This window comes from Thermobia domestica, chromosome 4 (genome assembly GCF_964235325.1).
Source record: "Thermobia domestica chromosome 4, izTheDome1.hap1.1, whole genome shotgun sequence".
Taxonomy (NCBI): Eukaryota; Metazoa; Arthropoda; class Insecta; order Zygentoma; family Lepismatidae; genus Thermobia; species Thermobia domestica.
This window is the reverse complement of record NC_137457.1, coordinates 309,126,369-309,141,520: the sequence shown is the minus strand read 5'-3', so window position 1 is coordinate 309,141,520 and position 15,152 is coordinate 309,126,369. Positions and strand designations below refer to the sequence as shown.

Here is a 15,152-nt window from a genome sequence, read left to right as displayed (position 1 = left end):
CGGAAAAATCCCGAAAACACCCACTCACAAGGTGTTTACACAGTACAAAGCTCACGTGGTGTGAACTAGATAACTATGGGGATGTTGGAGTGAATGAAGACATGATTTTATTCTAAAGCTAACATAAATGGTATTATTCTTGGGTCAGGGAAAGTCGGGGATATCAACACCAGAATTTCAATGTGAACGCTGATGTAGCCATGACCTATCAATTAATCTTCCCATGTAAAATCAGTATTATTATTAGTAGTAGTAATGTCCCCGCGTAGGATAGTCGGTGCGAGCGGTCCCGGGTTTGTAGTGTGTTCATTTTGAGTTTAAAAGAAATGTTCAAAAAAGAAGTCGAGCATGGTTTAGTATTAAAAGTGCAATCTCGTTATTCATGCGAGCAGAAACTCCAGTGACGATAAATAGCTTCGAACCCAGGACCTCTCGATTTCAAAGCAAGAACGTTAACGTTCCCTTGAACTGTGTTGGTTTCAGAAAATTGTATTGGAGTATATGAAAAGTACAACTTCAGATGCAGAGTAAAAGTTACAATTACCACTATAAATAAAAATGTATCTGTTTGTTAACAATTTTGTGAACTTTTTCAGGATGAGTTGGATGCTGTGAAGGGTGCTGGCAACCAAGGTCGAGGAAAGGACATTAGCAACATAATAAATGCTGAAAAGGAAGAGAAAGAAGAGCTGAAAGAAGGGAAAGAAGAGGAGAAAGAGGTCAACGGAACAGAAAGTGGGAAAGACGAACAGAAAGAGGATGAAAATGGAGAAGAGTATGAGTCTGTGAAGAAAGTAGTAGTCTCCAGGAAAAAGCCACGCAAACTCAATAATCTTGATGTGAGCAGCGAAGATGATCAGGATTCAGACGAAGATTTCAGAGGAACTACGTAAGTGTACTAAATACATTCTTACTTTTATCATTCCCATTCCCCTCTTTAACCTTTAAACGCTCGCCAGGGATTTGAACAAAATCGTAGAGTCTCACGTTGGACACTGGTGACCCTCCCTAATTATCACAGAATCATGATTGACACATCTTTGGAAAGCTTATAGAATACAGATTCTAACGAGGTAACATTTGTGCAATTCCCGTCCTATTCGTAAAAGAAGAACAAGAAACAAATTATCCCTAAAAATATGATCAAAATAGAATTTGGGGGGCCCTGGTAATCCTTGCAGTTACACTATGCGGACAAAATGATAATAGTGTGTAGGCAACACACTTGTGACAATAATAGTACAAAAAGGTAGCCATTGATGCAATACAAAGGGAGATAAAAGTTCAGAACGAAATTCCTATAAAAACGCCCTGTATATTATTTTCGAAGGGCTGTTGCAGACTTTCGCGTTGGCATTGGCTATCCTGGTGATCCCCTAATTATCGCAAAGTCATAATTGATACATCGTTGTAAAGCTTATGAAACACAGATTCTAGCGAGGTAACATTTTTGCAATTCCGGCACTATTTGTAGAAGTCTTACATGAGACCGTCCTTAAAATAAATGTAATTTACATAAAAAAAACTGAGACTCAAAAAAATGACGAAATTTGCGCACTTCCCTCCTCCCCCATATAAGAAACAAGTATACATACAGGGTATTACCATGCAATGGACTAGTTCATTGCTTCACATACTAATATTTATGAATGTACCCCCAGAGAGGGGAGGAATAGCCTCCCGAAAAACCTGATGAAAAAAAAAAAAAATTTTACCCTCCTTCCCCCCGGCCGTATACCCCCAAATACATAAAATGCGTATCGGCGGAAAGCTTCATTGTTCACAAACATATTAATGCCAAAAATTTTTTTATCATCCTAGCTTAATTAGGAACTGTGCTATTAAAGTTTAAAGCATGAACGCAGCAGTTATATCAATGGGCGTTTAAAGATTAAAATTAAATGTTTTGTTTCGCTCGTAGAAACCAAATAGTGAACTTCATAAAATTTCTCAGCAGTTTACAAAACACAGTGTAATTTTGGAAGGTTTTTATGTAACTTTCAGATACTAATATAATAGGGTGTATCTAAAAGTAATGCGTCCTCTGGACAAAAAAAAAAAAAAAAAAAAAAAAAAAAAAAAAAAAAAAAGTATTAATGAACATATAACAGCAAAAGGTACCACAGATCATAGCCTGAACTGCCCTATACAGAAAACTACCGTTCAACGTAGTCTCTGTGATTTTGAACACATTTCTGATATCGTCAAACCCAGGCATCAAAACAATTTTGAAAAAATTTAGGGATTTGCTTGTCGACCGATGATTTTAAAGCTGTTTTAAAATATCTGAAGTCAGAAACAAAATTATAGCGGGGAAGCTTACTTCTTGAACCACCCTCGTACTTTTATTTTTTTATTTTTATTTATTTATTTATTTTTTTTTAAGCTTGCGCTTCTCTTTAATCTCCAACCCTTACCTGTAGATAATATCGTAGAAAAGTACGATCCGAAGCCTTTGTGTGAAACTAAAACTAGACACAGATTTCTGCGTGTGTGCAACATGAGACCCCATCTTTTTTTATCATAATCTCTTATGTTTGACTTAATATTGAAATGTTAGACAGAATATTCTGTGCGCCGCCGTTTTGTTGTATCCTAATATAGACAACAAATGTCTCTGTCTGTGCGTCACGCTAATAGATGTCGCTATCGGGTGTTAAATTCTGCACGCAATATGCCGGCTTAAAGTTATTGTGCAGATTTAATTACAATTTAAAAACTGGATTTTTTCAATTTAATTATTTCAGAATAGGACAAGGGCCGTACCTATATTTAGGTTTCTGTATTGTAAAGTTCTCCATGTATAGTGGTAGGTAGAGCTTTGTTAAAGACAATTGTAGTCCGAAATTAGTTTTATTATAAAAATCCTCGATAAACAGTATTCTACAAGAATAGTACAATAATTTAATTTCTCTAATACAAGGTAGAGAAAGGTGAACCAAGGCCCGAGCAGCAAATGGCAGGATCTCCACAGAGCTCCGAAGCAAGCTAGGTGGAGTGGGTTAGGAATCCTCAGTGCTCCGAAGCAAGCAGAGAGAGTGTTTGAAAAGCCACAGAACTCCGAAGCAGGCTAAGCGACTGATGTTAGGAATCCCGACAGAGCTCCAAAGAAGGAAAACCTGGAGTTCCGAAGCAAACTTGAGGCTTTGGGTTCGATATCTCCTAGAGCTCCGAAGCAAGCTAAGGGAGGGATTGACCAGCCGAGACTGGAATCCCTCAGAGCTCTCCATGGAATCCATTTGGTTATATAAGCGCTCCAGTTAAGGTGATGGCGTTGCTGTTCCCTCGTCGTCATGTGACTGGTGGTGTGGCCGTTGTCTGCAATCGTAGTATTCCATAATAAAGTGCAAGTAGTTGTTCTTTGTAAATAGGAGCACGTATAGAACGTTTGTAAACACAAGCACATGATACATTACAGCATTAATATCCAGTGTTCATTCATGAACAGCTTTACGTTTCATTTATCTCGAATTACACCTCGAAACAATGTTGAAATGCATTGTTCATGCAGGGAATGTATATGACCAAGACCTTGAATAATTGCATAAATGTAATTACGAGATTTGGGGGTGGTTGATGAGTAAACTTTACTTTTAGAAAAATGTAGCCAATTTGAGCTTTTAAATTTTAAATTAAACATGATTTGGACCTGTAGTACAAAGCAAGCTGAAGGCTCAGGTGGAACAGCTAGTTCAAATAACGATGTTTAATTAATTCATTGTACTTCAGACATACGAGATTTTTCATTAGAGGAAAGGCAGTACTTAAAACTTAGTAAAGAATAACTCACGGTGCCTATCGGTCACGAAAGTCATGAAAAAGTCACGAAATCAGAAAACGGTCGTGAAAGTCAAGAAATTTTGCTTTTGGGGCACGTTTTTTTTTTTTTTTTTTTTTTTTTTTTTTTTTTTTTTTTTTTTTTTTTTTTATCTGCACAAATGTAACTACAGTCTGGAAAATTTTGTTCTATAAAACGTCAAAATTCACCACTAAAAATGTCTGTGGACGGCAATACCAAAGCGTGCTTCTATCGCATACATGAAAATTCGTCCTAGTTCGTACCCAAATTCGCTCTTGAGAATGTTACGAACTTTTATGATTTGGTAAAAGAAAAGGTCACGAAAAAGTCACTAAATTTCATTTTGGAATTTTGGTAGACACCCTGTAATTCTAGTTTTTCGAGTTCTAACTAGCTGACCCTGCGGTCTCTACACAGCGTATCATTCACATGTGGGCATGAATCTTTTTGCTATTCCTCACAACATATGTACATGTCCCTTTACAGATACAAGTGAAAGACGTCTTGATAAAAATCGATAAGGGGTATCATAAAGCGGAGATTTTTCCAATATCTCGCACCGTTTGCAAGATTTGAGCCTACTTCCGGTTGGGAGTTTCTATTCATGTATGATCAGTATTTTTTTCTTTCTTGCATGCTGTATGTAATAGGCAAATACATTACATACACAATTAATTACAATCAGTGATATATGGTTTCATTAAGCAAAACACTCCAAACAATAAAGATTCATCTTAGACTGAAGAAATGATATCCTTCGTTTTTCATTATCATTTGGCCATGAAATAAACGCCGGAGAGATATAGTAACCCCGTTTACAAATGTGTGGTGTTGGAATGTATAACTCGTAGGATATTATGCTTTACTTTTTAAAATTTTAATATTTCCAGTGTACCCTTAAAAAATGTAATAAAGGAATAACTGGCATTTTTAAAAAAATAATATTCAATTAGAACTGAACAATCTACAAAAAATTTGCGATCGATCAGTGAAGATGGCATCTTTCTAGAATTCATGGTTCCCGAGAAAGGATTGGTCACAAAAATAAGAACTTTTCATGACCACAAATATATAAACCTGTAGTTAGTTAAATTTACTACTTATTGCATCTTGCTGTAATATATATATATATATATATATATATATCCCTCTTCTTCAGAATATCCTATAAAAACTTAACAATGAAAATTACTCTTCTTCCAAATTCACTATTCACGTTTTGTCATCAATTTCACTTTTTAACATAAACAGTAAGTAATTATTCTAACCATCAATTTCTGTCATTAAGTAAGTACTACTTCACATGTTAAAATCGCTTAAGTTTTTTCGAGTTCAGCTGCTAACTGAAATTCATATGACGCCTCCATTAATGGTTTTCGTGTTGTTTTATTAAAACCTGGGTAGAACAAAGGCGTGTATGGAAATATAAACAAAATGTACCTACGGGACAGTTATGAACGTGAAACCAGAAAAGGAGGCATAACTCAGTGGTATAGCGCCTATGTCTGGTGCGTGGGATTCCAGGTTCCATCCCAGGCCAAGTTAAGTTTGTGGTAGAAACATTGTGTCCATGGGTTTTCTTAGAGTACTCCCATTTCTCATTTCACCAGTTCTTCCATAATCATTCACTTGCCTTGATCACCGTCTTCCTTAACCTAAAGAGAATAATTGTGGAACATTAAACTGAAATATTTCATTTCAAAATCACAGAAGACACTGAATACAGAAGCACTTACGGTTCCAGTCTGGAGCACTTCACCAATGAGGTCTAGAGAGGAACATAGAGAAGAAAATAAAAAAGTACTTTCTTAAAAAAAAAATCGTTTCTAAATTTCAAAGCTACTTTGATTGAAAACCAGAAATAATTGAAGCGAGCGTAGTGAACTTCTACCATTCAAGGGACATGTTGCGAGGGACAATGTCTAAAATGGTGATGACCTACAAAATTCATTGTAAAACCACATCAGCGAAGAGCAGTGAAAAGAGAACACTTAGTGACAGGTCCCACCGAGCATTAAAGCGAATAAAACAGTAGCTCTGTATGAATTGCAATCTGGTTCTCACTCATCTTGAGCACTTTGACTTCATGGGAATACTCGCTACACGGATTAGTTACCTTCATTTGATCCCACGAACCTGTCCTCACTGTTGCCAATAACCTTTCACTTATAGGGTCACTTACCCTCGCTAATTTTACCTCAACCAGCACGATGTGCTGGTGGTGCAGGGCTTCTGGGACAGCTTTCCTTTGTTCTAGTCGGAAAGGAAAAAGTAGAAAGATAAAGAAATCCTGTTACAGGTTCAGATTGGCGTTTTTATTACATGCTCGAATAAATTTAATCTCCTGTTCATTTTTTTTAATAATAACTAATTCAGTTCAAAACATTTTAGTACTAGCAGAATGCCCGTTCTTTTCACGGGAAAAATACGTTTCATTTTTGACATAAAGGGGTAAATGTGGATTTGAACAGCATCGGAAGTGTCACTGTTCGTCTCAGCGACCCCGAAAACTATGGATTCTGCACTAATATCGGTCATTTTCGATCATTTTTATACATCTCCCCCTCCCTCAAGTTGCATAACTGAATTTGGATTTAAACGGCATCGGAAGTATCACTGTTCCTTTCAGCGACTCCAAAAACTATAGATTTGACACTAATATCGATCATTTTTATATATCTTCCCCTTCCCCAAGTTGCGGGACTGAATTTGGATTTAACAGGTTGACTGCCATGAGCATCATATGTGGTGCTCACCTTATTTTTCTGTGGGGCCATGAGCACCATATATGATGCTCATGCTCGATATCACAAATTACTAACCTATTCAAGTTCTTGAGCATCATATATAATGCTAATTGTCACAAATTACTGTGAGACCATAAGCATGACATATGGTGCTCGGCTCCCATTGGTACATTTTCGGGAGAAGCAAAATATCGCAACAAAAATGTGACATGACTATCCATAATTGAGCCGAAGGTAAGAAGAAATTTATGGCCTTCTGGGAGCAGTACTCTGAAATCACCTTGGTAGTGAACCTGTTAAACGGCATCGGAAGTGTCACTGTTCATCTCACTAATATCTGCCCCCCTGTTCATCTTAGTGACCCCGAAAACTATGGGTTCGACACTAATATCGGTCATTTTCGATCATTTTAAATATCTTCTTCCCTCTTTTTCCCCTAAATTGCACCGTCAAAGTGAAATGGTAAAAAACGTCCGAGGCCCGAACCTCATCTGTGTTGAAAATTTAGTTGAGATCGGTCGGGTGGTTTAAGAGATATGAAGTCACAAACATAATCACTTTGATTTATATATATATATATATATATATATATATATATATATATATATATATATATATATATATATATATATATATATATATAATAGATTTAATTTGTAATTTTAACATATGTTGTCTATAGCATACTGTGTAAAGCACCTTCCTTTCTTTACGTTCTTTCAATTTTTAATGATGCGCTTTATTTCTTATAGATCAGAGGAAGAGGAAGAAGATGAAGAATACGTAGCCGAGGACAGCGATGATTCAGAATATGGTGGACGAGGCAGAAGACGACGCTCAGAGCCAGTGAGACGATCCTCTCGCAATCGTGTTACCCGATTTGACAAAGAATTCAGTAAGTAGATTATGTTCTTTTTTAATAATAGTAGTGATAAAGTTTGAAAAATAATTAATTTATTGTCCTATTTGACTAGATCAATTTAGTCAAAATACAGTACTATACAATTCTATAAAATACAATTGGAAATTTGAAAGGAAGGATCTGGTGATGCAGCAAAAAGAACTGGTGCTAATATTCGCAACGCGAAAGGAGATACTCTATTCAATTAAAGGAACTTTTCTTATATGGTAAAAAACTGAATTTCGGTATGGAAATCAAACAAATGTTGCTAGAGAAAACGAGATAGTTTGCATTTCCACAAGAAAGAAAGAAGTATTCGAAGTCGGAAGGATCAGGGCAACTCTTGCAGCATAGTCTCCCCTAGAAATAATTGCTATCCATTTCTCTGTGCTTCAACATAAATCCAATGGATCAGCATCAATATAATATATATGTATATGCTAAATGAATCTATAACGTAGACTGTCTGGCTAAAGATATTAATGATTGTAATAATTGATTATTTTAAGACTGCTTTCTAGGCCGTGGGTGCTTACAAGTCAGTACGTGGGATTTTTCGAAACTCTTCCATTTCTTCTCGTTGTGTTCATTTCATTAATTTCATTATTATTTACATTTCTTATAGTCGAGCTTTTAGCCAACAGAACACAACAGCGCGGTATGGCACGAAGATTTAATTCAAACGTTCGTCTGTTTAATGGTGTTTTTTTACTAGTGTAATGCGGCGAATCTATATTTCCTTCTTGTCGTTACTTGTGTATCATTTACAGTTCAATTTTACTATATTGTTATTCATATACCCGGTAAAAGCATATGGCGAAATTGAATAAATTTGCACCTCAAAAAGAAGAGGAGGAAGTTTTGATATAAAATTAACAAAAAAAAAATGAATAAATGTACCGTAAATTTTTTTTAAAAAAGAGAGAGGATTGTCAATAATTTAGTTAATGTATAAAATCTCATAAAACCATTAATTTTCGTTGATTGCATCAGAGTGAAGATTTTAAACTATCTGTGGACCAGTTACAAGATAAAATACTATAGGAAGTAATACAAACATACAATATAAAAACTAAAATCAATGTAAAGTATTGTGACTTTTCCTACGTACATTTCAATTTATGTCTTGTAAAGATGATGGTAATTGAAATGCAAGTCCACTAGAAATAGCAGGTTCGGAGGGCGGAAAACCTTTCCCCTTCATAATCGTTGACCACTCGAAATGGAAGATCTATAGTTGGGAGAGTTGTCTATTAACAAAATTCTGTATAATCTGTTTTTTTTTTTTTTTTTTTTTTTTTTTTTTTTTTTTTTTTTTTTTTTAACGATTGAATGATTTTGTGGGGTGGCTAACCTTAAATAAACTAGTTCTCAACTAAACGAAGGAACTGATATGGTTTAAAGCCTACACTTATTAATAGGCTATGTTCTGTATGTAATTATTCGTGCGTAAGATATTGAGATTGGTGTCATGACTCTATGGTATTTTCGTCTCATATGTACTGCATGTTGCCATCTAGCTGTTCACTGTTCCCTTACGCCCAGTAGGCACTTGATCTTACAATGGTGTCGCGTACTCGGGTAATATTCTGCAAAGGATATGAAGTAGTTATCTGTTAATTCATGTTGCTACGTTATGTACTTACATATGCATTTATTTATATAAAATAAAGGAAAGGAATATTAAAATAATTAATATAAATACGTGGAAGTAAAGTAAAATATAAATGATGATGATAATGGATTGAGAATATAGATAATGAAGTAAAATAAGAATTGTCTAAAGTTATGTGAAAATAATAATACTTATATGTATATATACAAGGAATAATAAAAACCAAATATACTTACATATCCGTAGCTGGATATCTGAAAGGAAAAACACAGCATATATTAATAAAAGAAATTACAAGATGAACATGAAATATAAATTCATATTAAACATTCACATACGAGATACATGAAACTGGTTACTAAAAGTTTTACTAATTATCGAGGTATGATATTTATGAGCTTCAACGTAATTACTTTTAGCATACATGCCTTGGTTACTACTGGATATATATCAAAACAACAATAGAAAACTTGCTGCTAGCAAATCAACATTACTGCTGTACCACTACAAGGTTCCTACCGGTCAGGAAAATCAGGGAAACAGGGAAAAGGATGCAGGTCAGGGAAAAAGACTGGAAATCAGGGAAAGTCAGGGAAATTTTATAAAATATATTTTTTTCTAATTAATTATACACCAATTTCAGCTTAGCCAACCATTACCTGTTAAATTAATTATAAGAAGTATCGTATCTTCACAGTAATTGATTGTCAGACGTTTGGGGGTAGATATTAATGATCATAGTATGGATGCTGCTCAGATTTTTATGAAAGGTAAGTGAAATGTACGTATGAGCAGTTGATTATGTACGTATTTATTTTTTGTCTCTATAGAATAAATATTCACCATTATTTGGCCTATTCCTTATTTATACGTCAACGTCATCCGACACCTGTCACGGAAGTCAGGGAATTTCCTGTCAAAGGCCAGAGAAATAGATTTCTACGGATTAGCAGGAACCCTGTCCTAATACGAATAAATTGGTAGAATTTCCGGAGTTCACAGATCAGCATCCCTTCTTCGATTCTAGGACATTAGCATTTAATTCTGTTTGATATAAGAATTGCCTAATGTAAGGATTATGAATGATGATTTACTACGTTACTTACGTTCAGAGATTATTTTTTTCCATTGTTGTGTATTAATTGTATAATTTCTGTCATGTGTTCTATTTAACCTATAGTATAATTCAACCTGAAATTTCGTTATTGGAATCATTTTTAAGAATCATAAGTTTTGTCGTTACAGTAAGATATTTTTTTTTTTATTTTATTTAAGCAAGTATCGAAAATTCACATCTATTGAAGTTGGAGTAACGAATTCACTTGAGGCATGTACCTCATCAACAAGAAATTTGAATTGCGTAAAACATCTTTTCCGTGTCAATCGCTGCGATAGCGACTTTACAACTGGACTACTTAGTTCAGTTTCCCCATAAATCCGTACCATGGAAGGACAAAACTGAAGAATACAAAATTCCAATGTTGCGCGAACCACATGAAAGGAGTAAATTTAGTACACTAGGTTGTTAAATACATTGCAGAATGTTGTGCATTTGTCCATACGAGTATTATTATCATTATTATTATTATTATTATTATTATTAGTAGTAGTAGTAGTAGTAGTAGTATTATTATTATTAGAGACCGGATGTTTAGGCACTAAAAACCTGGAAAATAGGCAGGCAAATAGGCACTAAAAATTTAAAAAATAGGCACTAAAATGTAACTCGAAATAATGAAGATAAATACTCAATATAATTAAAAACTAGATTCAAGTCATAGACAAGTTCAAAGAATATAGAAACATACTTCTTTGTTAATATCTTCTTCTATTGTATATATAAAAACGAAGCTTGTTATGCATTCCATATATACTGGGAAAACCGGAAAGATGTGCACATACGTCAAGAGGTGATTCATAACAAAAGAAGACAAAAAGTTCTTTTGCATGTTGTCGAATTCCACGTCGTGTCGGAGTGACAAGGGGGCGAACTTGAAATCCAAAATCAAATCCTGACAATTGGAACGAGACATAAAGGTGTGCACATACTTCGGGAGGTGATTCGTGACATTCAAGAGGACTTTTTGTCTTCTTTTCATGTCACGAATCACCTCTCGAAGTATGCGCACATCTTTCGGTTTCGTTCCAATTGTCAGGATTCGATTTTCGATTCCAAGTTGGCACTCTGTCACTTGTACATGACACGGAATATGAAAAAAATACACGAGAACTGTTTGTCTTCTTTTGATATCACTAATCACTTCCCGAAGTATGTTCACATCTTGAAGTTCACTCTGTATATATATATTGCAACGTACCACGTGCTTGTGTTTACAAACACCTAATATACACATATATGTGTGTATTATATATGTTAGATAAATTACATTTTTCCCAATGAAGGCTTAATTTGAAGAAAATGCATAGAATAGGCAACATTAGGCACTAAAGCAATTATTTAGACAGTAAACGTCGAAATAGGCAAAATAGGCAAAATAAAATTGGCTTAAATTGAAACTATAACCCTCCATATAAACTTTAAAACGTTATTTTTGATCATATCTTTAATATTAAAGAATAGGCATTTTGCCTAACATCCGGTCTCTTTATTATTATTATTATTATTATTTGGTCTAGGAATTAATTCGTGCGGTTGGTACGCACACATTGAAGCTGTAGTACAAACACAAAATACATAAATACCTTAAGAAAAATATTGTCCATCGCTAGCCACCACTTTCGCCCATCTGTCAGGCAATGTACGGATTCCGTGGCGAAAGAAGTCCTCATCCTTGGAAGCGATCCAGTCAGAGACCCATGTTTCGATATCTTCTGAAGAAGTAAACCGCTGTCCAATCAAATCGTTGTTCATGCAATCGAACAAGTAGTAGTCCGAAGGAGCAACGTCTGGTGAATACGGCGGGTGGGGTAAAACTTCCCATCCGACATTTTCTAAATAGGTTTTGACCGGTTTTGCGACATGTGGGCGAGCGTTATCATGTTGAACAATAAGTTTATCATGTCTGTTCTCCCATTCTGGTCGTGTTCTGGCCAGAGCTTGCTTCAAACGCATTAATTGTCGTCGATAACGTTCTCCATTCATAGTTTCACCCGGTTGCAGCAGCTCATAGTACACCACACCTTTCATATCCCACCATATGCACAGCATAACCTTTGCACAGTGAATATCTCGTTTTGGTTGTGATGGACCTGGTTTACCTGGTTTCACCCAGGCCTTTTTTCGTTTAGGGTTCTCGTAATGGATCCACTTCTCATCACCCGTAATAATTCGATGCAGAAACCCCTTTCTGCTCTGTCGTTGAAGCAGCAATTCGCAAATGGTTTTTCGTCTTTCAACGTCTCTGTCTTTCAATTCATGTGGAACCCAATGTGACATCTTTTGAATCATTCCCATGGCTTTCAAGCGTTTGGAGACTGTTGTTTGATCAACGCCTAATGCTGCTGCAAGTTGTTCCTGCGTTTGACACGAATCCTGCTCGAGCAATGCTGTCAATTCTTTGTCTTGAAATTTTTTTGGCTGTCCAGCTCGCTCTTGGTCTGCCAAGCCGAAATCACCACTTCTAAACCGTGCAAACCACTTCTGACACGTTCGCTCAGCTAGAGCATGGTCACCATACACTTCCACCAAAATACGATGACTTTCAGTCGCACTTTTCTGCATGTTAAAGTAATGCAGCAGGACACCCCGCAAAAACAGTTTATCAGGCACAAATTGCGCCATGTTCACTTAACTACAAACTGGTGTTGTTGACGCTTTAATCCACTGCCCTATACTACGAACGATACGCGATGACAGAGGTTTGCAACACATGTGTGGATACACGGAACTGTGGGACGCTCCGTTCGTTGCGCCATCTCTTGTCCACCCGCACGAATTAATTCCTAGACCAAATATTATTATTATTATTATTAAGAAAGTTAGTAAGTGAAAACTTACTTTCTACTAATTTCCTTGCTTGATAATACGGTGAGTGTTAACCCTCCAATACGCGCGCGGGCTACTATTGTAGCCCAGCGTTTTTGTTTTCCTTGCCGCAAAGTAATTCGAGATGCTAACTCAAAGGGCGTCTGTGTACCTTTCTATCAACTATCATTCTGCGTGATTGATGTGTGGTCAAACGTAAAATCGAAAGGAGCTCATTGTTATTCTGCTTGAAAGTTTCATGGGCTACATATGTAGCCCGCGCGACTATTGCTGTCACAAGTGTTCCAAAACGTTAAAGTTTTTTTAAATTATAGTTTGCGTGTTGATCAGATGGTCAATGAGTTTGCAAAATGCCAATTCTGATGAGGAATGTTTTCTAGATGGCGATAGTTAACATTTTGAGACGGCAAAAATGCATTTATCGGACACAGAAATAGTGAAAATTCAGATGTGACTACGAATTCCGGAATCACTGATACTTGTTGATAATAGTAGTAAAGACAGTTCTAAAGTAAATTATTATGTACTAAAATAAAATCTCATATGGAAAAAAGTCACTCCTACTCGTAATATTTACGCTCGTGCTCATAATATTGTGCTTCGTTTTCCAGGACCTAAAGGTGGGGGTAGGTCTGCGTTGTCGGAGCTCTAATATCTAGATGTGCTTTTAGATGCAAACATGTTGAGACTTAAGGTTGATTTTACCAATATTTACGTTGACAGTGTTAGATTGAGATTTATACTTAACCGTGATGTAAAACTTACAGACGAGATTGTACGTGACCTTATTGACATTTTGATGCTTTTGACGAGGGGTCAATGCTTGAAGGAAAGTGTGCATTGATCACTCACCACTTGTGTGCAGAACATGCTTACAAGGACATGAATAAAGAAACATATATTGGGTTAGTGTAAATATATTAGACAAAAGAAAAATATATTAGTGTAAATAGCATATGTATAATTATGCAAAATCGTAATCAAACTTTGGTACCAGAAACTCATTATGCTGAAAAGGTATATGTTTTATGGATAATACGTTTATTTGTAAGCTTTGTAAAATTTTTGAAAAAATATACTTAATTTTTAAAGAATTCTAACATATATGTTTAAGATGAAGGAAAGTTTAAAATGCGCCAGATTGGTTCATTTATTGATAAATACAAATAACTTTTATAGTCTTATTCGTATATCTCTTTTGAAAAAATGAATGGTGTTGGACTTTGTATATACATAGCTTTCAAAATAAACATATTTCTTGAATTGTTTATAAAACCCTTAAAACAGTTTATAAACACAATTCTCTACAAGAAAGACTGAAATATTATCAAAGCTAGGCAACATAATTAAAAAAAGCAAATGAGCTACAGTGGTAGCCCGCGCGACTATCCACGTCACAAAAATCCGCGCGCGTATTGCAGGGTTAAATTTGGAAAAAATATATATATATATTTTTTTTAATATTTTCATTACAACTTGATCATGTTTCTTTTCAGTCAATGATGATAGTGAAGACAGCGATGCCCCTCGAAGAAAGAGAAGCTCTAGACCGTGGGATGTTTCCGAAAGTGAAGAGAGCGATGAAACATGGGGAAGAAGGAAAAAGAGGTACGTTATGTGGTACTTTTCGAAAACATTTTTTCTAAAACTATTGAGAATTGAGTTGTAAACGTTTTGGAGGACTATCACTGCTAGGAAAAGACAAACAACAATAGATAGATCTACTACAAAACAGTATTGCTTTTAGGAGGTGTGCACCGAAAGTACGAGCCATTTTTTCATAGTTCAAAAGATGATAAAGATAGATTAATGTAATTACACCTGAATTAACTTTAGACTTTAAATTTGAAGTATGGAAAATTTCAGTGGTTTACTCTGTCCGTTTTTAATATATACATCTGTGAAAGAAAACCTCTTTCAAATATCTAGGATCAGTATTAACTGACCAAAACCGTATTCACAAAGAAATTAAATGTCGACCAAAAGCAGGGAATTTGTCTTATTATTCAGTTCAAAATCTTCTGTCGAGGAATGTGAAGCTTCAAATATACAGAACGATAATCATGCCTATTGTTCTCTATGGTTGCGAAACATGGTCGCTTACTGAGGGAAGAACATAGACTAAAAGTATTTGAGAACAACAT

The 15,152-nt window shown here is 35.4% G+C and overlaps 1 protein-coding gene across 4 annotated transcripts in view; it reads left to right on the top strand.

Moving 5' to 3' along the window:
• The window catches only part of LOC145684285 (uncharacterized), a 141,979-nt gene that overhangs the window by 96,081 nt on the left and 30,746 nt on the right, over positions 1-15,152 (top strand). For all 4 annotated transcript variants that reach the window (XM_081756434.1, XM_081756437.1, XM_081756435.1 and 1 more), the window contains exons 11-13: positions 597-889; positions 7,299-7,441; positions 14,505-14,616. In XM_081756434.1, the coding sequence (XP_081612560.1) occupies positions 597-889; positions 7,299-7,441; positions 14,505-14,616 (548 nt within the window). The remainder of the gene's footprint in view (positions 1-596; positions 890-7,298; positions 7,442-14,504; positions 14,617-15,152) is intronic.